Raw genomic sequence first — 25,938 nt, 5'->3', positions numbered from 1 at the left:
CGGGTTCCTGTGGTGCAGACAGTGAGCATCACAACCCATAAGCAGCCTCAGGCAACCTGTGACTCAACCTGATATGTTGCACCAGCAGAGCTACAGCTAGGATGATGAGGATGTGCTAGAACTAGAGGCAGTGCAGGCAGGAGTCCCATTCTCTGGGCTGCCCATGAATATGAAAAGACAGAGAAAGAAGGAGAAGCCATGGCCTCAATATATTCCCAATATTCAGTACTTCCCCATCTCTTTTCAGCTCTTAGCTAAGGCTAAACATGCCTGTCAGCTTCCCTGCAGGAAATTATCACCTCTAATAATTTCCTCTTTGCTCCCCGATAATTCCCATCTTCATGCCCGCCAGATCTCCCACCCTGCATTTGCCTGCATCTTTGGGTTAGGCACAATTTTGTATCAGGTCTAGTGACACTCATTAAGCAGATGCCTTAACACCAGCCATGTCAGCGTTTCTTCTACTTTCCCTCCTGCACTGCCTGCCACCTTTCCTCAGTCCTGTTATTTTCTTCTATATTTAACAAGTTTTAAGACAGCAGCCAGAAAGCACATTAATTAACATGTCTTTCTATTATTTTTAGCCACAGTTGAAAAGTTTAACAACCTCAGTGCTACAAGACAAACTCACTTTGCAACTTCTTCTAAGGCTTGGTTCAGTGTTTGCTGAAAAGCAGAGATTTCTTCCATGTTTCCCAGCAATGCTGCAATGTCCCCGGCGCTGAGCCTACGAGAGCCACATTACCAGTCACCATCAAAGAGAAGTTGCTCTCAGGAGCACCCCATTTTTATCTGTCAGCAACCCTTCCAAAAAGACACAAAAATTTCTCCTTCCCCAGATACAGCATCAGACAGAACGCAAAATTCATGATCTGTGAGCTACAGACCACAGTCTCCTGGAGAAGACATCTGCTGCCAAGGATTATCTTAATTGGATTTTAATAATTTAATCCCACTAATCTTCTCCAATCTTTAGCTGTCTAATAGACATGAACAGATGGGATTTCAGACAGAGGTGGGGAGGGAGGTGTGTACACAGAGAGAGTTTTGTCTTCAACGATTCATGCCTGTGGGAGGAGGGTCCTACAGGTAGGGCCCTCTTTGTTCCTTGAGTGAGGTTGGATGTTTCCAAAGCTAATGTGCCTGTTTCTGTCATCCTAAGAGTCACTCTCATATCACCCTCATTTAGGCCTACAAGGCTGACAGCACAAAAAAATTTCCCACATAAAGATTTTGGGAAGGGAGGAGTGACTGAAATACAGAGGCCTTAAAATACCAGTCTCCCATCTTGCCTGAGTGGACAATGTCTGAACAAGTGCCCTCTGTCCATGACACCCCAAGGCTCCCACAGTGTTCTCTCCACTGCAGATGCCCTTTTATCTTACTTGTCATAAGACTGGAGGGGTCTTAAGTAAGTTCCCAGAAGTGATTGCAGTTCCTTTGCATAATCTCGTTCTGTTTCCAGAATATTTTGCAACACCTAGGGTGAGAGACAGAGCACTGAGAAGATCATTGTACTAGTAAATTAGTCAAAAGAACATGACATCAGCTTCCAAGTCTGGAAAAGGATGGAAGTGTATTTTAAGTCCAGAAATTACTTAATGCAGAACCCAGAACACTCAGGAAAGTCTTGGTGGCCAAATACTGAGATTTTACTTTGCAAACTTGGGGAAGCCTGGAAAGCAGGTGTTAAAGGCTGCACCAGGGATGGCTTCTGTGGCAGGTCAAGCCAGAGCACATCTCATTTGCCACTTCAGGCATGTAATGATCTGGATTTGGTCCTGCTAATCCATCTCAGCAGCTGATTTGTCTCTGGCTGCACAGCAGGCAAACCCAGTGCCTGCACATTCCCAGTCAGTACTTTGGTTTCTCAGTGTGGATAAGCTCTGGAGACAGTGGAAGAGGTTTCTAGCTCCCTGGACATACCGGTTCTGCTTTGCTTGAATTATATTTACACAGACTAATGAGCAGGATTTAGCTCCAGCACTGAGGGCCAGGGATGCTCACATGAGGCATCTTCACTCTCTTACACCACAGCCTGGGCACGGGGGGAAAGGTAACTGCCCCTGCTTTGCCAGACCTCCTCACTTTGGCAGCAATATCTACAGCAGGGGAAGTTCCCCACCCCTTCTGCAGCAGCAATTCATGGCCTGGCAGGCTGTGAACTGGCTCCAAAGCAAAGCCCAGTTGCAAAGCCAGGCCATGAGCTGTGGCAGCTGCCTGTTCTCTGAGGGCTGCAGCTGCTGGCAGAGGCATGGGACAGGCACCTTGGGGTGCTAACATCTCCAGCCAAACCCATGACATTATCCTCCCATCTTTATCAACAGGAAATACTGGGCCTGATCTCCCTGCATTGATCTGAAAGCTGCCACCTCTCCTTAATTATCTCATCTGTCCATTTCAAGTCTCTAGTTGTCCACTTCAAGTCTCTACTTTTGACATCCTGCAGCCACTTCCATTCATGGTTTATTGTCTCAACAGCCTTGAATCAAGGGAATGGCAACAGCTGCATTCATCACAGAGTCACATCCCCAATTGTTACAAATTGCTTCAATAATTTTTAAGGAAAGGAGCCACTTCAGAAGTTTAATAACATGGTACTTATTAAAATTTATGATCAGCACTTTAAAACTTACCACAGGGTAATAATTCTTTGTCAGCTGAGTGTTTTCTAGCCCTTTTAATGCTTTGGGAGAGAGTGGTTTATCTGTACAAAACAAACAAACAAACAAACAAACCCAACCAAACAAACAAAAAAACACATTAATAAATTACAGTGCACAGCTCTCATTATTCCATCAGGAAAAGACACTGCCACATTATGTCCAGCAAATGCAACTTTACCCCTGTGACCACAAAACTTCAATTGCAGGGTTTATTTCTCCATTTCACAAAAAAAAAAATAGGATAAAACCAGTGGAATGCATGACACTGACAGTGGCCAAGTGAGTCACACCAGAACCTTCATGCAGCCTCTGCCAACCAATGTCCAGGTTTGCTCCAAAATCCTCACCAGCAGCCCAGTATCTGTCAGTTTGGAACTACAGTGTTGCTTCACCTGTCCTACTAAATTTGGTTTTAAAACTGGGTGTCTGTCAGAAATGACAGATACTGTGGTTTTCTTCCAGGTGATTCACAAGGCACTTAAACCCAACCCCAATCAATATGCTGACCTCTGACCTCCACAGTTGCTTGTGATGCAAAATCCTTCTCTGAATGAAGGTAGATTAAAATGAAAAGCTCACAAAACCCTGGAAATCAATTCTCATTCTGCATTTGATATATCCCTGTGGATGCCTCCAGTACTGTACACATGTGCACACACACACGGGCAAACTCCCACTCCAATTTTCCTTCCCTAGAGAAGCACTTTCCCTTCCAGCACATGGCTTTCCCAGCAACACCATCCCTTCCTCTGGACTGGGACAAGGAAGCCCCCGTCCTGACACTGCATACTAAAACAGCTCTGTGCCATGTGGAGCAGCCAGGCTCCCCTGTCTCCCTGCAATTGCTCACACAAAGCAATGACTTTCATACTCATAGCAGAGGAGAAACTTGAAACTGATAAATTTAGCCTTTTTATGTACTGTCTAATTACTCCCCTTGTAGTGCTTTCTGTCACTTCCAGCTAAAGGCCCAGAGGAGCTCAGCTATACAGTTATTTCACAGAATCACAGAATATTTCCACCCAAAGGGCACACCTAGGACACAGCCGAGGTATGGACAGTGCTGAAAAACAAATAACTCCATTCAGAGTGACAAGTCTTACTGTGGAGGTGGGAAAAGCAGCTCCCTGCCAGCTGCAGCCCCAGCAGTGTTCCTGGGGCAGGGAGGGTTTACTGATGGCCCCTTATTCCTCACTTGCAATACACACAAATCTCCTGAGCATATAGACACCAGGGCAATGAACTCTCCTGCCACATGAAATGCTATCAAGAGAGTATCTGGAGGGAAAAGCTCTGAAGCTGGAAAAATCTGATGGGCTCTTACATCAGGATCTATGGAAGACTGGCCCTTCACTTCAGTGAAGTACTATCATGTCATGCAGCTCCCTTCTGATTTTCCCTATAGAACTCAATTTTGCTCTCCTTTGTTTAGACCATCTCTCTTCTCCTGTCACTGAGGTAATTGGTGATTCCTGAGTTGTGCTAGACAAGCCTTCATTCCCTGCTGCAACTTCCTGCTCCAGCTCAGACATCATTTCCCAGAGGTAAACAGTGGGAGATGAGATGTCCTAACAATGATTTTTTTTCATTTAGAATTAAATAAAAACTGACCTAATTCTGAGCACTAAATTGTGAAATTTTTTTCCCCCTCCTTTGCTTTATTTTTGCAAGAGTAGAAGCAAGGATGTTAAAAGGGGCTGCACATGTTGCAGCTACTTCACAGACCCCTGCTGGCATCTCAGTGTTTGAGGCAGATCCTGAGCCATAGAATCAGCACCAAGCACACAGTTGGTCTCTGTCTATGGTAAGTCCTCAAGGCACACCAAGGAGTTAAGTTGCATTTTGCAAAATACCAGTTTAATCTCACACAGAGGCCTGGGCAGGGGTGAGCTGCTTGAATGGATGTGTAATGCCACAGGGCAGTTGGCCAGGGACTTCACATCATCACCACCCAATGTCTGGATAAAACCACATTGAAGAAAATGTTAAGGACACTCAAGACAAAGCTCAATAAAGGCAGATGTCATCAGACAAGTCATCCTCTCCCTCTTCATTTCACAATATTGCAGCAGAAGCATCTGGGGAAAAACATACTCTATGAAATCAACCATGACTATGGACCAAAACAGGGACCATGCCCTGTGGCCATGCAGTTTTTGTCAAATTCCACACTGTGATGGTGAGCATCATTCCACTGATGCCTGAAAAGCCAGGATCAAACACAAATACATTGCCTGACCAAGGTATCTGAGAAAAACCTGGTTCTGTGCTCAGACACTGGAATGACCTGACAACTCCCCAGGACAAAGGGGACCCACATCCATCTCTGCCCTCATCCTCTGACAATACCCCAGCTTCCATGCTCCTGGGGCTTGGGGAAGAGCAAGAGAAAGGCACAACGTGCTGGGAAGAGGGTGAAGCAGCCCTCAAGCAATTCATCTGAAACACTGCACTTAACCCTCCTGTTCATCCTTCCATTAGCCCAGCTGCCTGAAGTACACAAACGGTCCTTAATAAATAGCAGTAATTTCCCAAAGGCACAAGGGCCCTCACTGCATTATGCCACTGTCATTCAATCAGCCCTTGAAATCAATTTGCTTACCGGTAGATTTGATTTCTCTGACGTAGTTGCTTGGGAACCAGCCTGTTTTTCCATTCAAGGTGCCTTCCCACCAGCCCCCTTCTTCAACTCGGGTGACATAAATAATGTCTCCTTTGTTAACAGAGAGTTCATCCTCATTGGTCTGCTTAAAATTGAACCTGGCCTTTACCACCAGCTGATGACTGCCATTCTCGGTCATCTCCTAAGGAAAGAAATGTGGAAAAACATCAGTAAATAGTCAAAAAAGCAGAAACCACTAGGACAAGCCATTGTTCTTCTCTGTTGTGACAGCTGTTTTTTCAGTATTGTTCTGTATAACAACCAATAATATCTTGCTGTTGCATGAACACTCCCTTCAGAGGACCACAAGGTCCCTCCCAAGCATTAATTTTGTCTCCCAGTGCAATAGGTGGCAGATAAGGATCACTCTTCTCATGTCACACAGAGAAACACAGCAGTTTGGAGAAGCTGTGGGACTCTCTCCAACTGAGACAACAGACCCATGACGGACATTAGGGGTCTTGACCCAGAGGTACCAATCACACTCCTCTACCCCCAAGGCACAAACCCACGATTACATGTTAAATAAAGGGTACCACAGGCTTGGACTGCCTCCAGAACACCCGTGCTGCCTGGGAAGCTGTGCCGTTGGAGTCACTCGAGGGGTCTCCAGCCACGGAGTTAAGAGAGGACAGATGTGAACATGGCCCTTTTGACAGCTGATCTGGGGAAACAAAACAACATCTGAGTTTTACCCAGCTGTCCACCATCCCTCCACATCACAGCAAAGCAAAGAATAAAGCCTGTAAAGAAAACAGAAACAGGGCACAACTGTTCAAAGAGCATCTATGAGAGCAAGACAGCAAGCACGTGTCATCTGCAGCATGGATACTTCCAGTCAGCAGGTTTTCTGGGCTGGGATAACCATCATGGAAGAAGTTGAATTGCATCCCAAGGCACTCCTAGGTTGTGCCAGCTCTGCAGCCATACATTCAACTGCAGTATTTCTTTGAAATACCCCTTAAAACTGTAGAAAAGTAGAATAGTACTCAGTACTGTGATTTACCACTGGGAATGTTTCTGGGATTCAAGTAAGCACTGTTGAAGGTGTGTCAAAGTTTAGCTCTCCAGTGAGTGCTCTTAGCTCTGCAGCTGCAGTGTGGGCTATCCCACTGAGTGGGAAGGAATGCTGAACACAACTGCTCCTCTATTTAGAGAAGTCCCTCTGGGTTCATTATCCAGCTGAAAGAAGCTAGGCACTATTTTGATTGCTGTTCATGGACCGTTGCCATTAGTCATGTGAGAGAGGGATTCAGGCCATGCCGAGGAAGGACAAGAGTGTCATCCCCAGGTGAACTGCCTGTGTAAAGGTTCAGATCATCCCAGCAGCTCCTGGAGCTGCCTCCTCCACACGCTCAGAGCTCCTTGCTTTGCAAACCAGTCCCTAGTCTTGTTTTTGTCCCCACCTGATGCTGGAGGCAATGCTGCTGTTCTGACACATCTGCTTTCATAATTAGTAATTTGTTTCTATATTAATACCGAAAAAATTGCCAGAGGGTAAAAAGTTTCCTGGACCTAACTGTGCAGGACTGAGTCAGTAGCCTTGCTAGTATTCCCAGCTACCTGGGCTGTAGCAATTGCAAAACCCCTCCCCATGTAAAACCCAGTTTGCCAGCAGAGTGAGTTTTTCCCTCTGAAGCATCCTGGTATTTGAGCAGGAGTGGTTTTGGCTGCTCTTGGTGATTCACAGGCCAGGGGCATGGTCGACTGCCAGTGTGAGATATTCTTCCCCTGATTCCTTCTGAAAAGGAGGGCATAAATCCTGAGTCCAGACTTCCCTTATTCAAGTCATCAGCCACAGTCCCATGGAAATGACTCCATTACTGTTGATTTTATGACTCTCCCTGCCCCTCCCAATCTTCCAAATCTTACTTATAAATATCTGCAGCAACCTAGAAACAAATGTAAAACTGCCTTAGACAGTTTGGCAGGGAAGTGTATCATTTATATTGCATCATGACAATGTCCTATTTTATGCCTGGTCCAGCATGAAACACTGCTGCCATATGTTACTTAAACGATGGTTAAAATAGCTGGGTTTTTTGCTCGCATTCCTACACTATTTTTGGCAGATGAGCCTTGTTTGATCCAGCACAGCTGGTTTTCCTCCCCTGCCCTCTCTTGCAAACAAAAGCATCAAGCTCTGTATTGCTGTGTTTTGATGGACAGCTGCTGAATTACAAGTTTATCCACTACAAATGATGCCTCCAGATATTTACATTAAAAGATCCATGAATACACAAGGATTTGGACTTCAAATGGATGCTCAGAAATACATTCCCACAGCATTTCCTTAGCTGACACCTACTTCCCTCTGCCTCCAAGCAGGGCGTTGGGATGCAGCAGTGCTATAGGTGTGGGATGTGCAGGCATGCCAGAGCCTTGGCGACAGCTGCAGGAACTGGTACCAGGCTTATCCTGATGCTCCCTTCAGCCCGTGGCCTCTGGCAAAACAGACAAACTGGACCATCTGCAATGGCAGTTTGTAGGACACAGGCTGATGCTCCTCAGGAATTTGGCCAAGCCACCAAAAAGTAAATGTTTAAGACATGTATTTATTTTACCCTGTACTTTTCCCAAGGGTGCTCTCTGCCTGAGCAGCTAATTATATCACAGGCACTGCGCTTTTTAACATTTAAACACAAAAAGCTTATGTTCAAATGGATGTTTGCCATGAAACCAAGAGGATCCCAGCTTCTCTGTAGCCCTGTCATTAACATATGACAGAAAGTATTCCCCAGCAAAGCCCTGTCCCAGGCTGAGCTGGCACATGGGTGGCTGGAAGAATGGAGTTGGGGCTGTAAATAAGAGGACGGATGTGCAAATGGCATTGCAGCCCTGCCACCTTGTCAGCACACAACCCCTCACACCCCTCCAGTCCACCAACAGGCAATGACAGAGGCAGGAGAGTTTCTCTCTCTTTTTGCTTTCAGAATAATGAAGCAAATCTCAATCATAACAGCAGCATTTGCAGAGGTTGTTCCTGGCAGAGTTAACCTATATTTTATATCCCTCATCACACTGAACTGCAAGAGCTTCCGCACAGGGTCAGTGGGTGCTGTTGGTAATTGAGGGGTGAGAGGCTGGGAGAAAGTGCTGAGGCTGGCTAAGGCCAAATTCCCATTCCCAAACTTCTATGGAGTGAGCTGTCAGCAGAGCTGAGTCCGGCAGAACAGCAAGCAGCCTCAGAACCTGAATTTCTTCAGAGCAGCATTATACACAGACACACATGTGCGTGTGTACAAATCATAGGGGGTGGCGGTGGGGGGGGTGGGTCATTTCAAAATTTCCTCTTTTAAACCATCTCAAATGTAACCTGCAACAGGGAACTCTTCTTCTGGTGCTGGACTTTGGTGGGTGTGCAGGAGTCTGTCCTAATACATGTGTATGACAAGAAGCTGTGAACTCTTCCCAGCACGAGGCAGACCTGCTCCTCATCACCTCAGAAAAGGGACCCTGGTCCCCTCATCCCTCTCCAGAGCACCACTGTGCCATCATCCTCCCTGTTGAACTTCTCCTTTCACAGACTATGCTACTGAATATAATTTTAAAGCAATCTGTAGGGAACAGCTACATATCTGGGATGGAATCAGGATAAGTTGATTTGTTTTGCTTCAGCAGCCTACTCCTGCTCCCAGGGATAGAGGACAACCCATCAGTTTGATTCCCAGATCCAGGAGCCTACTCCATGGAACCAGGGAGAGGAGAGAGAGAAAAACATCAATACAATTGACTGAGCAACTAGCAACAACACTTGTTTTGACATACAGGAAAGGTATTATGAAGATGGAGCTGTTTTTCTCTTCATCTTTAAAACACACTTCTTAAAATCTGATATTTGCATTTAGGGAGGTGCATGCTCCTTTACGTCGAGGATTCCTTATGCTGACCTACTTTGACGTCCCTTAATACTTAATGCTCAAAACTGAGCAGAGGTCCCTCAGTGTAAAAGTGATAATTGAGCTCTGCTGAGTTCACACAGCAACTCTGAAATATCACATTTTAACCCAGAGTTGGCAGAATCCCGAAATATCAATCCCACCATCCACCATCAGCACTGGCAGCACAATTTGACAAACCTCAAGAAATCACCATAAAGTAGAAATTAACAAAAACTAAAAACCTGCCCTGCATACACACATGAAATAGTTTGAAAGGACAACAGAAGAACCCCTTTTTTCTTACCTTCAGTAGCTTTATTTACAGCTGTTAATGTGCTCAGGACCTTGGAGAACTTATCTCCAGTGTACAAATCATGTGGATCAAACACCTGTGAAAGATGAACTCAGTCAGTCGAGCCCAAAACATCTCACACTGGCCATGGTGCTGGACGGTGGCAGTAGGGATTAGGCAGCCCCTATGTCTCTGCAGGGAAAGGGTGTTCATTCAGGGTTGACAAGTCCCATTTCCTTTACAGCCAGAGAATTCCTAGGGCACCGCTGACAGGCAGCGTGGGAAAGGCAGGGGAACCCAGAAGCATTTGGAGTGTAATGCTGGGAACAGGGAAGGAATCAGTGCTGTCTGCAGAGCAGAGACTCCTCTGAAAATCACTGAGAAGGTTATTGCTGGCCTTGAGGGAAGGACAGAGTTTGTTGCTATTTTTGTTATTGAAAGCTGAAAAGACTGAGGCTGTACATACAGATCTATGTATAAACACACACATATTTTCCACAGCAGAATTAACACACATGGAATTTTCTGCTACTGCAATATACAGCATATTTACATTTTTTAATATGAAGACAAACCCAGTTATCTTATATACAAAAATTTCACCCTAAAGAATTTGGTGTTGCTGATCCTCAATGGCAAAACAGAAATACATGGTTAGCAAGGGCTTATTTCCCAAGACTGACAACCTGAACCTTGTACACTTCAGAAATCACCACCAGTACAATGAGGGGCAGTTTGAGTTTCCAAAACACTTCAACTCCCTCTAACACCTGAAAAATACTCTCAACTTTACACAGACTGTACAAATCCCACCATTAATGAAGCAAAGATAAGAGATACAAAAAGTTCCTCTTGTCGGTACCAGCATGGCACCATCTGCTAATCCCCTAATACATGCTGTCTTGCAGATGGAGACCACAGATACAAAAATCCAGTGAACAGGAAAAATGATTTTAAAGCTCTCCTGGCAGACACCATCTAATTACAAACATTTCCAACACACTAAAGAGTGTATCCTGCTAAATAAGGACAGAAATCTTAATTATCTTCAGGCTAGTACTGCCCTTTAAAACAGTCCTTTCTTGCTTTCCACACAGAGCTCCTTGAGTATGCTTGGCATATTTCAAATAGGAAGGGGACTGGCCTCTCTCATAGCCCAGGATGCTTGCAGCATCTCCTCCTATTAACAGAGACACCAGAGCAGCACCAAGGTCCAATACCGACAATACAAAGGCTGCTCTTTTTTGAGAACATGTTTTCAGATTGACTCAGCTACTGAATACTGAGAGACATGCTTTACCCTAAAGAAATTTAATCCATGCTTAGCATGGGGACAGCTTGCTGTCATTACAAATATTAAAACCTTTAGCTTCACAGCTGCAATCACATCTACTGCTCTGCACATTCCAGGGACATACCCACCTACCTTGGGCTGTTTCTGAGCTGATCTATCACCTGCACTCACCTGGGTTTGCTCCTTTGGACCATGCAAGTCCCATTCCCTCTGCCAGCTGGTGCATGGAACCAGTTTTCCTGCCCTGCAGTTACAGGCAGTGCCATCCAAGCACAGCCTTCAGCCCTAAGCAGCAGCACTCCCATCTCCGTGGAAAGAGAGATATAACAGAGACCCCGGGTGTACTGGAGCCCCTGCTGGAGCATGCCACCTTACAGCTGCACAAGAGGAAAGTAAACAGCCATGCTGGGTTGTTTGCATGCATCTCTCTGGTGTGTCATTTTCTCAGCCATACTCTTTTTCTTCCACTTCATTAATTCCAGAAAAATAAAGTTCTGCCTGGAGTTAATGCTTTTTCTTTTCTAAGGAGCAAAGCAGTAAAATACATCCCAAATCCTTCAGTGCAGAGATTAATGCTGTAAACTCTGTCATCAGGCTGACAAAGTCCAGATGAAAATGGTGGGAAGAAAGATATGCAAAAAATTCTAGCACAAAAGCAAGTAATAACATTTAGAACGTCTTCATGGGGAAATTGTCTGGAACAGATACTGTGGAACAGTGGCTATGTGGAAAACTCTTCTGGGTCACCTACTGTAATGTAAATATACTCTGCAGCTTGTTCCAGAATAAATTCTTCATACAGAAAAGTCCTCATTTATGAGCAAAAAATTACTTTTTCCAGCACAATCCATCGATAATTCCGTTCATAACTAAAAGACAAGCTGCAGCTAGAAGACAAATAGAGGCAGAAAAGGCGTTTTCAATTCTAACACATGGAAGATCAGGTGGATGCAACTAAAGCCGCATTTAAATCTACATCTGTCATCTGAGGATCTCCATCAAAACGCTATTCTGACTTCCAGAATCACAAACTGCAGCTCGCCTCAGTAAAACACTTCGGCTGCTCGGTCAAGCATCACACCGGGCACGAGAAGCTCTGCACTGCCGCACCGCCAGTCTCCGCCACAGGCAGGAGGGGATGAGCAGAAGCCGGTGCTCCGCGACCAGAAGAGCACCCGATTATTCGGGAAGGACGAGAACAGGAGACCCAAACGCGGGTGCGGCTAGCAAGTTATCAGCACCCAAAATCCCAGTCCCGCGACGGGAAGCGCAGAAAAGTTAGACAAAACCGGGTTATGTTTCGAGTCCGTGCTGCCCACAGTTGGACCATCTCCGCAAACCCCCCAGCTGGGTGCCAAACCCGAAGCCCGGCGCGGCCGCGACTCCTCCAAACCCGAGGACGGGGGCTGGAGCCGCCCGTGCCCCAGCGATGCGGCGCTTCGGGCGCCCGCTGACCCGGCTGCTCCCACTGGACCTGGACCTGCCTCTGCCTCCAGCGGAAGCGGCGGCGCGGCCGGAGCTCCGCCAGCATCGGCGAGACAGAGCCGGGCGGGCGGCCGAGCACAAGCACCGCGCCGGGTCCGGGCGCTCCGCTCGGGTGCCGTCGCCCCCTTCTGCGGGGACACCCGTGGGAGCTGCCCGGAGACAGCCGTGCCGAGCGCCTGGGACACCCGCGGGGACCCCGGGGGACGGAGGCGGGCGGTACTCACGGCGGGCGGGCGGGCGCGCAGCCCCGGGGCATGGCGGCAGCGCGGGCGGTGCTGCCGAGCGGTCGCTGCGGCTCTGACCCGGAGCCGGATCGCGGCGCAGGGAAGAGAAGGGAAGAGGAGAGAGGGGAAGGGGAAGTGACAGGCGTTGCCACCGCCCCGCTCCGCCCCGGGACCGTGCGGCCACAGCTCCCTCCGCCGGCCGAGGGCCGGAGACACCCGGAGGCCCCCGGAAGAACACGGCAGAGAAGGGAAAGGGAAGAGAAAGGCCGGGGGTGGGAGGGGAGGGAAAGAAAGGGAAAAGTGGACAGGGAACAAATAAATCAGGGAGGAGAAGGGAAAACGAGGGAGGGAAAGGGGAAAAGTGAATGGAGAGGAGAGAGGAGAGAGGAGAGAGGAGAGAGGAGAGAGGAGAGAGGAGAGAGGAGAGAGGAGAGAGGAGAGATTTAAAAGGACAGGAAAGGATGGGACAAGGAATGGTTACCCATGCTACTGGAACAGTAATTGCAACAGGTTTGCACTGCTGTGAAGACAAACGCTGCAGAAGGCCCCATAGATGAGGCACAGTTCAGTTGAGGCAGTGAGTGTCCTCTGCTGCCTGCGTCCATCTGTTTGGGGAACATTCTCCTGCAGGGAACAGGAAAATCCCCAGGTATTTCAGCACACCAGCAGGCTGCAGTGTGCACAGGGAATGGAGCACTGCACTGATACCCCGGGTGAAGCCCAGCTGTAGGTCCCAACCCCATGCAGGGACACCCCACACACCTGGAGCCAGGGTCACTGGGACACTGGGTCACTGAATTCAGACAGACCCATTCTCCAGTGCTTGTGCTGGTTGGTGCTGGGCAGGAGCTCTCACTTCTGACATTATCCAGCTAGGAGAGATAATGTCACTTTGGAGTGAAGTCAATGCAGAGCAGGTTTTGGGAGTGTGTGGATGGGGAGCTAAGAGAGTGTTGATTTCTCACCTGCTCTCCCACACCTTCAGTCCAGGAAGTTTGTTGGAGGTTGCATGCACCTCCAATAGCACAAATAAGCTCTGTGCTGCCCACAATGGTAATGACCCTCTGCATACTCCATGATCGTTCTGGACAGCCAGGTTCAATCCAGCTATTGATTTATCTTGCATATACTGTTCTTAGTTCACAAAATTCAGACCTTGTCAGAAGTTTTGTAGCAGTATTAACAATAAAATACTGTTTGTGCTTCTTCAGCAGCAAATGATGCTTAGCTATTGATCTTGAGTTGTTATATATACATTGGTGTCAAGAGCAAAAGCAAAGTTCCCATTTGTGTCAAGAACAGGCTAGGACAGGAGCTTTCTATGATTTTTCTCTTTTGTCATGATCTCTTCCCTGTCTCTTCTACACTAGACTCCACCTGGCCATCAGGACAGAACCCTCTGTTGTCCACTTTCCACCTCAACCCACCTGCATCTAGCTGGCATTGCCTTAGCAGTGCTCACTCACTGGACCAGCTCTTGGGTCAGATACACAGCTCAGATGTTGAAGCCACAGTGTAAATGAAGCACATTCAGAATTCCTGCACTATCTCTCAGTCCAAACCACAAAAGAATCCTCTAAGGACACTTAAGCTCCAATGAAGTGCCCGTGTTTTTTGCCAAGTCCTTTGTCTCAGCAGAGCTGGGTTGACAGATGTTCTTATTATTTGGATCAAATTCTAGCACTGAAAAGCTGTTGGAAAGTTTTGGACACAGTCTCATTGTTTCACCTCATTACCACACTTGCCTTGTTAGAGGGATGGGGTGATTCCCCTGCTTGCCATCTCTTTTAGGACTAACACACACATAAAAGAGCAAAAGATTCAAGGTTTCAGTCCTGGGCTGGAGCTAAGGAACAGTTTTGTTATTTATACTCTGCCATGAGGTGGATTCTTCCAGCTCACACCTCCAGCCTGTAGAATGGCTTCAACTTAATGGAGCCAGCTCATAGCAGGAAGGTCACAGAGTGTCCTTCTACCCCTATGTCCAAATGTTTCACTGCTCCTGTAAAAAAAGAGAAGTTGCTGTTTTCCTTGCTGTGTCTCTCTTCCAATTCCCGAGTTACCAGGACAACAAAGGGTAGGAGGGAAGTGCATATGTGTAGCTCTGAAAGAGTAACCTTTATGCATTCCCTCCTACTGGGAAAGATTGGCAAGCAGTGTCTATTCAGTGAAAGGTGGGACTTGGGTTTCCACCAAAAGCTGCTGGAAAGCCTACCTTCCACACTGACCACCTTTCCTGCATGCTGGCCATGCCCAGCGATGTGGCGTATTCCATGGTAGCTACACAAACATCCATGACAAAAGCAAATGGAAGGCAGACTGCAATGAAGCTATAGGATGCCAGGATGGCCTGCTGATGTCATGTTTGAGATTCCCCAGGATGAGGCCCTTTTGTACAAGTCAGCATCCAAAAAATCATTCATGAACTCTCATTTTCCTCAGAATATCCTCTTTTGCTCACATCTGCAACAGGAACAGAACATTTGACCTTAACATGCCCTGTTCTTAAGACAGAAGTGACTTAAGTCGAGCCCTAGGGTACTTCTTCATATCTAAGGAGCAAGCGTTCACTGTGGCTTTTGGAGAGGGGCAGAATTCAGAGAACCATCAGGGTTTGATTTTCATGTCCATGGTTTGGGTAAGCAGCGGGACAGCTGTCACAGAATTCAAATGTATTAAGGACAGACATTCCCTGATGTTACCCTCTCCTCAGGCTACATTGCTGAGGCAGAACAGAACCCTATTCTGTGCTCACCTTCCGTTTACCTAATACCTGATCACTGCAATTTAAAGGCTGGTAGATTTTGGAAGCAGAAGGTTCTCTGCCTGTTCTGATGCTCCAGACATGCTTCCAGAGTAATCGTGATGCAGTAAACCCTCTCCTAAAGGACAATGGCCCTTTCCAAGGCAAACTAGGGATCAGGCATGAGGGAGGATCACCCGTAGGAATGCTCCTTAGTCTCCTTGTCAAGATGTTCCAAACAGAGCAGCTTTTAGAAGGAACAGATGGCAGAGGCTTTGCCTGAGAGGACTCAGAAAAGCTGGCAACCCAGGAGAAGAGACGGAAGGAAGAACCCTGCCTGTGCCTTGTCTTGCCCACCATCTAAGCTGTCCTATCTTGAGCCTTCTTCTGCATGAAGCTACAGAGAGGAGCTAGGAAGAAGCAAAATTAATGTCTTCAGCTGGCATTCTAATAACAGTATTTTGAAAAAAAAGTAAGAAGAAATGGTTTTCATTTCACGGCAAAATTTACACTTGAGCTAGAGAGGTTTGAGTTTTTATTCAGCTTTTGAGGTCTCCTCTCACAGCAAATGGGAGAGGTGCACATGAGCATGAGTGAAGTTACTAAAGGCTCTGAATATTTCAAAGATGAAGTGGGTTATAAACGAGAAGAAAAAAGTCAGAAACCTTGAATTTATTAAAGCCAAAGAAAAGGCACATGGAGGATCAGAGGAATACCTACAGATGGACAATGTTGCCTCTCTTGAGTATCTGAAAACTGTGGAGTTTGACTGCAATATTGCAGAATGAGCTTTCAAATCTATGAGATGGCACTGCACAACAGGTGAGGATTGTTCCCCTGTCCTACTTCTTAGCTGTTTAAGACTCCTACTCTTAAAAACACTTTCCACCATAACCATTTCATTACTAGTTTGCAAATAGAAAAATAAACACTCAAAAAACCAGAGGAAATCACATGGTCAGTATCAGAAGACTGGCATCAACTGAATTCTAATGTGACAGGCCTTCAGGGATTATAAATCTCTCTCTATGCATACGCTCTTAAAACTCTGCTGCTGCAGCAGGCTCCTATAAATGCATCACTGGGCAACAAAAGACCAGGGAGACAATTCTGGAATGAGCACACTTTCAGGCTGCTTAGCTAAAAAGCTCTGAAGAAGAAGGGTCTTTTTCTAGTTTAGACCTTCAAAGGAAAAAAATGAAGGAACAGAGATATTGCGGGTTGGGCTTTTCTCACTGTGCATGAATATTCTGTATAATGCCCAAGGATGCTGTCCCTGCTTCTGGCAGACTTAGTCTTCAGAATAATTTTTTCCACAATCTTGAGCATATTTCAAACAAGACAGTGATGACATTTAGTTGCAGGTTTCTTTTTTTGACTGTAGGAATCTAACAGAAGACACAGAAGACTTTAGATAGTAAAAATTTTGATGGCAAAATTAATTGAACTCCGAAGTGATTCATTTAGACTCCAATCTTCCAAATATAAGCTATGGTTAAGCTGAGAATCTACACAGATAGGATCAGGAACAGCCACAAAAAAAGGTATCTCTTGACTTCATTAGGATTATTTTTTTGTGTGTAAGGAACAATTTAGTATGTGTTTGGCAGAATCTTACGCAACAGTTGCAGGGGATAAAAAAATAGTGCAGTACCAAGAATACTTCACCTCCCCATTAAAGCAAGGCTAAATCCTACAATTCCTTCTAATAATAATAAAAACATTATGAACAGGTCGAGATTGAAGTCTGTTTTCACAGACCTCCTGTTATTGCTGCATGCTCTGTCTCAAAAGATGAGAATCTGTTAAGCTCACAGTCAATACAGTTTCCAAATTCCCCAGACTGAATATTAAATCATCCACATTCTGATTTATTATATTAATAGAAAATATGAGGAATTGACACCAACTTTGATATCTGGTTTCCTTTGAGAAGGTTGTTACAATACTGGCTTGTTACAATAAAAGAAAGGATCTAAGTTGACTTACCTCCACTTTCAGAAGTGTGCAGCCTTTCAAGAACTCTTGAATATTACTGATGCAATCAGCTTCATTTTTAGGCTCCAGGCAATACTAAAGAAAGAAAATCCACTGATCTCATTGCAATGCCTGTGCTGAGAAGGCCTGCATGAATATTGACATGTGCCTTTTATACTGAATTGGGGAAGCTTCTTCAGGGGGCGGGTGGGGGTGGCAGGCAAGCTGTTGAAGCAGGAAGAAAGCCACTGGAGGAAGCGATGCACACATAGAAACAGTCGGCATCTTGTTTTGAATGCCAGCATATGACAGTGCCTTAAGTGACAGTGGGAAACTGATGGCCTTTAACAACATGCTGCCCCAAACCACCACATTAGAAAAAGACAACGAACTAGCAAAACTGAAAGCCTCCTTTTTATAGGGTGGAGAACCTGTTGTGATGTTGGGTTTTTTTTTTTTTAAACCTTCTCTCCTGCGTTGCCAGCTCCTATCTCTCATTGGACCCCTTCCCTTTTTACCGCCTTCAGGTTCTTACCACATTCCTGGACTGTGAATACATACATGCCTTGTCAAACTGTAACAGCAGGCATTCACATGGCTTCAGTACCAATGGATTTGCTGTCTTGGGACAGACCAAATGGCACAGATGCAAGGGTTATTTGCTTATTCCTGTTCCTATCTGTTTCTCCAGTGCATTTCCTGACTAACAAACCATGTGGCAGTAAGAGTTCTGAAAGAGTGAATATATTTACAGTTGTAATTAATTATAGTTATATAAATACTGATACATGGCATATTCTTCTATTCAAGATATTCTGATCTCTGGTAGACCAAGTATTTCCTGCCACTGACTGAACATGTGTAAGTGAGCCAACTGCAACCTTGCAGGGTTTTTTTTTTCTGGATGTAGCAACAAAATCAAAGCTGCTACATACTTGGCTCTCGATTAGAAACTTACATGTAAAACACCTCTCTCTGAAGCTCCTTACTCCTCTCTTACCAGAGTCACTAGGCCTCAGAATGCCCAAGGCAGTTTCACTGAGCAGGGCTCTGTCTCAGGGTAGAAAAATACATCAGAAAGCATTACCTTCTCTGCAGATCCCGGAAGAAGCCGATTAATGAGTTTGCAAAGCACAGTTCCATCTTTCAGAGAAGTTTTCAGGTACCCCTCTGGATCACCTACTATTTTCTTAGGGGAATTTAAGACTCCTAGTGAAATAAGCCATGTCACAATCTGTTCTTCTGGATTCATGGCGGAGAGTTCTGCCGCCAGCGCTGTTCTCCTGTACAACAGTGTACTGGAACCCACATCCGTGATTACATCTTCCTGCTGCAGCACAAGTGTGAAACTACTTGGGTGGTTTTTGTTTTTTTTTGTTTGGTACAGAAACAAAATCTTAAAAACTAGAAGAAGTTACTCTAAAGTAAAAAACTGTTGTTAGAATAATTTCTAGCACTCCGCAGGAGACTCAAAAAGCAGATTGTTAACTGTATCTTCGCAAAATTATTGAAAACACAAGTATTTTATATTAATAATTACACCAAAAATATCTCACTTAGGGACTTCCTCCTTGTGGCAGCTGGCACCCTATCACCTAGTAAACTTGGTCTAAACTTTAGGTTATTGCCCAGAGAAGTAAATTTCTTAACACTGTAAATAACGATGTATAGCATTAAAACAGAACTCACAATAGTGATGTTTTGAAGGACTGTAACATTAAATGAAAATTTTAAACTTTATATGGCAAACCTAGTTATTAAAATTGTCTTTTACAGTAGTTTTCTATTTTCTATTGTCTGATTTTTGCAAACAAATTCTGATCATGCACCCTATGCGTAAATAATGCTTCTCTTTGACTGCTGTGTAGAGGTCCACATATAATCCAAAATGGTAATCTCTCAAAACAATTATCTGGATAACATCAAAAGGGTCAGGAATTTAAGTCATCCAAAACTGAAAATAAAAATTTTAACTATTTTATTTGTCTTACTAAGATGTTCCCTTCTACCACCATTTCAGGATCCACTGAAGGTAGTTTTAGTTTTTCACCTTGCCCAGGGCAGTTATTAACCATCACTACTTATCACAGCAAGTTTAGAAAGTCCATTCATCTTCAGAACTGTCCTTTCACCAGAACAGATGGAATATGAAGCAATTATGTCGATGAAGTTGGAGCATCATGGCTTGAAGCAATCCAACAGGAACAAAGTATCCTAGAGACCAGAATTTCTTGGTTACAATGTTCTGACAAAATTCCTACCCTGTTACTTAAAACAGCTGTTTTCAAGAACCCAGTGCTACCAAACTACTTACGATTTAAAGGCTCAGGAAAAACAGAGCAGCAGGATAAATTGTACACTGTAAATGTGCATGGTTTTGCCTCTGCTTTGCAGGTGTTACGACTGGTACTGGGACCTACCTACGGCCTAATTTTAACAGCCACCAGTAAATCAGAACTGTCCTTTTACGGTTAGACACAATTCTGATCTTTTTCAGGACTTGGGGATGAGTTCCAGGTCTCTGTAGTGGAAAATACTCATAACACATGGCTGCAGGCAGTGAATAAAGTGTGCTACAGCTCAATCACAGCTCACTGGTTTTTAATGAGGCACATTTACAAACATGCGCAAATTATTTCAAAATTATAACTAATTGGCAATTCAGTTGTTTTTTTTTTTCCCCAGTTGTCATGAGCACTACTGTTTTGCCGAAGGAAATACATACAGTATCCACTTTAATAATTATTTTTTCAAATCTGTAGGTTGTAGGTAGCCAAGGCAACTGCTAATGCCAATTTATCAATGGGGACAGGCATTTGGATATAGAAGACACCTCAGTCACCTCATCAGAGCAGAGCACTTTCCAGTGTAAAGATAAATACTTCCAACACTGGGAGAACTGCACACCTGCTTAAGTGAAGTCAGTGTTACAAACCTGAACACCAAAGCACTTCACCCATTCCCTCCTCTGAAAGAAACCTTTGGTATAACTGACGTGCAGGTTCAGTTTCATGACTTCACATGCAGCTGCTGCAGCCAAGAAGATATTAATGTCCGCAACTAAAACTAAATGAAAATACTTCCCACATCTTAAACACTTAACCAACTGCTTGAAAGAGCTGCAGATACAGATATTCACGAAGTCCAAAAAATTAATGGAGTTTTTGATTAGACACTTCAACCCCAACCTCACATCCTTTAGAGCGCTTTCTAAACACATTCCAGCTTGCTTACCCACTCCCACACCAAAACTCATTCTGTGGCAAACCCAGGGTATGAAGGTAGTCACTAAGGAAGGAACAGTGTCTGGTCTGGTCTTTGGAAGGCTTCACCACCTTTGGCTATTTGCTGACAGCAACAAATCAAGTGAATCATTGATTATCTCTTGCGGAGTCAACTTAGTTACAAATACTTACACAGCCTGATTTATACCAGTGATGACTAAATGCACAGTGTTACTTTAAAAGGGGGAGACTTTCCTATACCCAACTACCAAGTGAATCTGGCAGCATATACATCAGAACAGCACAGCGACAGGAGCAAGGTAAGAATAGCAGCCACATATTCAGAAACCATTTCTGAGTGGTTCTTCTCGAAGCCATACAGGCTTAAAGCCACTCACTCTTATTTTACAACAGAGGGAAAATACTCGACACCACAAAGAACAGCACTGGAGTATCTTCCTGCTGCAGAATCTACAGACACATTTCAACTGTAGCTTTCAATGACAAAGTTTGACTCTGTGCATGAGATAATAGTGTAGATCAGGGAACATTCCCATTAATTAGGATTTTAGGCAGGCACTAATCTTACAGTAGCTGCCATTTTGCCATTACTCTTTAGGTAGGATGATCCAGCTCAGCCTGAACAGCAAGCTAATACTTCAAAATATAAGCTAATACTGAAAAAGGAGTCTGATAGTACAGAATGTTACTCCTTCTTGCAGGAGATACTGAGATAATCTTGTAACAATAACCTTCCAAGATGTAACACTAGTAATCTTTACAACCATCCAAGAGTCTCTGAGTAAAACATGTTTTTCTTTTTAATTATATAAAAAAACCCCAAACCGGTAATACTTGTTAACAGTAAATTTATTTGCCCTGGGAAATACTGCAATTCTACCCATCTGCTACACAGATTTACTTCTGGAATCTGAAGCCCATAACTGAAGTTCACAGTGATACCTCCCTAACCCAAACGTAATGATTTAAATCTGTAGACAAGGTATGCATGCTTTTTCTTCTTTAGCTATTCATTATGAACTGAGGGTTATTTAAACGAGATCAGTTTATGCCTGTCACAGAAGTCAGGACAAATTTTATTATCCATGATTGTTTATGAGTTTTCTACATGAAATACCAATGCCTAAGGATTCCTCTCACATACACTGGCCCATCAACATGTATGTAAGAGAAAAACACATACAAAATCAAGACAAAGTTTTGAAGGAAACACCTACTCCAAAGAGATGTAGTGCTGTCCACTGTACAGAGAGAACACTAATTATTCTGGGCATTCATCACTGACATTATTTCAGTACACCAACATTCACCTCTTCTCATCCAGAAGGCTGGGACAAAACTGTTAATGTAATATAGCAGAACTTTCCATGGCTTCTTGGTGAAGTCCTCTGTATTCAAGAGGACCGAGGCTCACATCTGTTTAAACTTGCTCTTTTTATCAGCATAAACGACAAGCACACACATAAAGGGCAACCCTTTTGTACTGTGCTGCTGTGTGTGCGCAATGAGAAATGAACCAGCTCACTCTGGACTGTTGGAAGGTGCCAGCTATGGCAGGCAGTGATTGGCTTTCACCAGTAATTGTATGTATGTCCAAGAGATCAGTAGTGCTACTTTAAAAGGTAACTCCTAAATGCTTACACAATCCGCTAGAAAATGCTGGGCAACGCTACACTCAAAAGCCAGGCTGTATCAGTTGTTATTTGTTATCCTTCGATTTTCCAATGCATATCCACTGCTGCACTGCTACCTTCTAGTCACTGTAGCTGGAAAAAGGAAATCCAAGTTAGTATCCTCTCAGAAGCCAAGAGACAAAAAAAGCTAAATTAAATTTGAATTAATTTTATATATACAATTAATACACTTGGATTGTATTTGATTTGTTCCAACAGTATGAAAGCAAATTAATAGCTAACTACAATAATCAGAACGCTCTGAGGACAACTTGTATTAACACACACTCCTTGTGTAAGACTGCCTCCAGGGCAGGTACTAAGTACTGCAATTCCTGTGTGCATTCCCCCTTCAAATTCTACCAACCACAAAATCCCACCAGCTCTTGATAATCTCAGCATGCTTCTCAGAAGTTCTATAATACACCAGTATACACATTGGTACTAATCTCTAAGTAATAATGTGCTGTAAATTAAATAAAACTTGTAATCAAGGGAAGGTAAACAACATGTATGTAAGAGAAAAACACATCAAAATCAAGACAAAGTTTTGAAATACTTACTCCAAAGAGATGTAATGATAGCAATTCCAATTACACCCTGGTTTTCCACAAGGCTATTATTCCCTTCCTTGCCAAAGGTTAAGGTCTATTTACTGCTCCCTTAACATTGATACCATGCCTGTTAAGAACCTGGAAACATTTAGAAGCTTAGGAGAAGGCTGATAGAGTGCGCTTCTGTCTCTAATATCTGTACTTATTATAACATGGTCACAACAGATTTACTAAACTGAAAAAAGTGGATAATACTAATATGATATAATACTAACATAATACTATTTTTTTTAAAGGGAAGCTTTTTCACTTGTCAATAATAACTAAGCTTCAGCTTCACAGCTAACAGAGAGAACTGAGGTGTACACACACAACGTTTATAACATTCTGACACAATCTATGATGATTTGTCAGTATCTTTTGAAGTCTTCTAGAATACTGCATATTCAAGACAGCATTTTGTCTCTTATTAGAGGATCCAAGACCTGGATCTGGGTCAAATTATAAATTTAAAAACTGACTCCTGATGTTTTTTTGCAGGTGGGTGGGGAATTGAAGGGGAAATAGTACTTTTAGACCTATTTCCCTAATCCACTTTAGTAGCACACTAGTGACATCAGTGATTTTTACATGAAAAAAGTTTTCTTAACCTTTAGAAAACACCTACTGTAAGTGTCCTTTCAGCATGACTCAAATTTAAACAACCACATCTTAAAAGGAAAACAAAGACAAGGACAGCATTTGCCGATTGAAATTTTATCAAGTGTCAGAAAAATAAAGAGCTGGTAGGGCAGCAGATTTTGTTTTGCTTAACTACATGCATCCCCTGAACAGAAAACACTCATGATGATTCTGCATTTTACCTGAAATGCAATCCAGTGCCCTGAAACAAATCATATTTTTCCTTCATTATCACAGTAACAGCAGGAATTTATCAGGAGTATTTATAAAACATTACTGGTATATTCTGACAAGGGCATTGCACAGTTACTGAGCTGCTGTTACAGAGATTCTATAAGGAGACTGAATCGTAACCCAACTGAGGCTACAAACATTGCACAGTATACAACAGAACCTATCCTTCTCACAAGATAGAATTTCCCTGGTAACAGTCACCACCAGCAGATAAAGCAACTGTACTTGGTTACACTACAGCTTTTTTCTTTTTTACCATTTCAAAGTTGGTTCTTGAGAGTAGAATTTGAAACTAACAGCAAAAGAGGTTCTTATATTTACAAACTCAATAAAGAATTACACAAAGGGAGTACACATGCTTCTTCACATAAATGCTTCTCTCAGAAAAGGTAGGTGTCCTTATCCTTTAATCTGTACTGGACTTTATTAAATTCTGTACACACTTTAAGTTATATAAGTTATTTTTTTACTAAAAATTATTAAGTAGAGAAATTTTATTTTCCAGAAAGATGGATTAGCATGACAGCAACTACCACCAGAGAAACAAGAGACACACTTTCACATGAAATCCGAAGACAGCTGCTCTTGAATCTTCTTGAAAAATAATTTTCATAGGGTAGGATTCAGAGCCACAAAACACAGCTGTTCTATAGTCTTAAACAGTTCTGGAAGTACCTGAAGTCTGCAATTTAATCCCAGGACCTCTGCAGAGATCAATTCCTAATCCAAGATTATACTCAGTCTAATTGCTCATCCTACATATTAACAAGAACGACTGAATGTCTATACTGACATTTATCATTACAACTCCAATTTTTATGGTCTGCTCTTAGAAAAATTCACACTTAACACTTTCTGCCACGATTTGTTTTAGTTGTATCCAAACTGGCCCCATTTTTGCAGATAAGTAGTGTCTGGCTGCCATTCCTAACCTGGTTGGTTTAGAAAGCCTTTTTAACCCTCCTCCTCCAAAATTTAAACAGAAATTAAAAATAGCACTTAGCCATGAAGAACATCCATTCAAACCTATGAAAACAATGACCAGGAAAATTCCTTGCAACTATTACACTGCTGTAATATTTACCTTACATATTGGACAGGCACCACTCATATCTGCCAGCATCACAGAAGAACCAGCATTATTTCAGTGGTATCTTCTAGAAGTTATCCCCCTGCAATTAAGAGAAGATAGAACAAATTGTAAAAGATATGTTTTACAGCATAAGTTAACCACCTACAGCAATTGACCCTTTCCAAAACAATAACACAAGTTTGGTTTGCAGATTATTCGGTTGCAAGTTTTTACTACTTCTTTAAATGGTGGAGGATTCACTGGCTTGGAATGGACTGGAATGGCTTAGAGAGAGGTTGCATGGCTTATGGAATTCTCATTCCTTTTCAAAGGTGCACTGCCATGTTAAATCTGTAAGATGAACGGCAAAGTTTACTGAGGACTAAACAGTAGTACAAAGGTTTTGGGTTTGTGGTTTTTTTTTTAGTTGGAGATCTTCATGTTTACTATATACAAGAATCTTTTGAACTTCATGGCTTTACCCAAGTTGTAACAACTTGCCACAGGCTCTGCCACACGTCCTGGGTATCCCTGCAATGCAATGTCAAACTAAACTGAGTTAAGCATCCAACTAAACCTCAAGTTTGCATTTCTTGCTTCTAACTCCCAATAGTTGAGCTGGTATTTGTCAATCTAAACGAATTCCTGATTTCACAAGGCTTTAATTTTGTTAATGTTGTATATGCAGCCTCCTTAAGCATCTTCACTGGTCACAAAATACACCCTCCCCACCCTATATGGCAATGTTCTGCCTACAGTGAGCTGCATTACAGCTTTAGTTTTAAAACTGGTGCCATAAATGCTCTTATCCAAGAATTGCTGAATTTCGATAATTTCTAATGTACGGGGGGATTTATTTTCCTCTTTTTTTTCTTTAATCTAGCACTTCCATTGCCACGACATGCAGCTTGTCTTATTGCATTAGAAGAAGGTAACTTGTTTCAATTTTGACTTAGACTGAAAAACTAGTTTGCTTTGCTTACCATCTTTGCTGTTTCACAGGCATTTGATGCTCTTAAATCAACTGTGGAATGCTGAAAGATTCACTTATTTTAGGAAGCCATAAGCCTTTGAGAAGTTGGAGAGAAAGACTTCTTTGCTTTTCTCCTTTGGAATCAAAGATGTTCCTTTAAAACTGAAACACTACAGAGTTGCAAAAATTTGAAACAGTATGAGTAAGCATTGTTTTGCAGCTTCTTTGATGGAATTGGTCAATGGTTTGTGGTTTGTTGCTTTTTAACAGTATTTCGTAGCT

The 25,938-nt window shown here is 43.4% G+C and overlaps 1 protein-coding gene across 3 annotated transcripts in view; it reads right to left on the bottom strand.

Moving 5' to 3' along the window:
* ARHGEF6 (Rac/Cdc42 guanine nucleotide exchange factor 6) overlaps positions 1–24,753 on the bottom strand; it is a 43,388-nt gene extending 18,635 nt beyond the window's left edge. The window contains exons 1-8 of one of the 3 annotated variants that reach the window (XM_062502733.1): positions 18,312–18,563; positions 17,237–17,320; positions 9,514–9,598; positions 5,865–5,992; positions 5,269–5,470; positions 2,637–2,707; positions 1,386–1,480; positions 632–727 (exon numbers count right to left, since the gene is read on the bottom strand). In XM_062502733.1, the coding sequence (XP_062358717.1) occupies positions 632–727; positions 1,386–1,480; positions 2,637–2,707; positions 5,269–5,470; positions 5,865–5,992; positions 9,514–9,598; positions 17,237–17,320; positions 18,312–18,476 (926 nt within the window). In that variant the 5' untranslated portion in view covers positions 18,477–18,563. Of the gene's footprint in view, positions 1–631; positions 728–1,385; positions 1,481–2,636; positions 2,708–5,268; positions 5,471–5,864; positions 5,993–9,513; positions 9,599–17,236; positions 17,321–18,311; positions 18,564–24,695 lie in introns of those variants that run through there. The other 2 variants (XM_062502734.1, XM_062502735.1) reach the window with 2 other exon arrangements.
* Between the last annotated feature and the right edge of the window lie 1,185 nt (positions 24,754–25,938).

Source organism: Cinclus cinclus, chromosome 15, assembly GCF_963662255.1.
Source record: "Cinclus cinclus chromosome 15, bCinCin1.1, whole genome shotgun sequence".
Taxonomy (NCBI): Eukaryota; Metazoa; Chordata; class Aves; order Passeriformes; family Cinclidae; genus Cinclus; species Cinclus cinclus.
The sequence above is the reverse complement of the archived record's forward strand: the minus strand, read 5'-3'. Positions and strand labels throughout refer to the sequence as shown.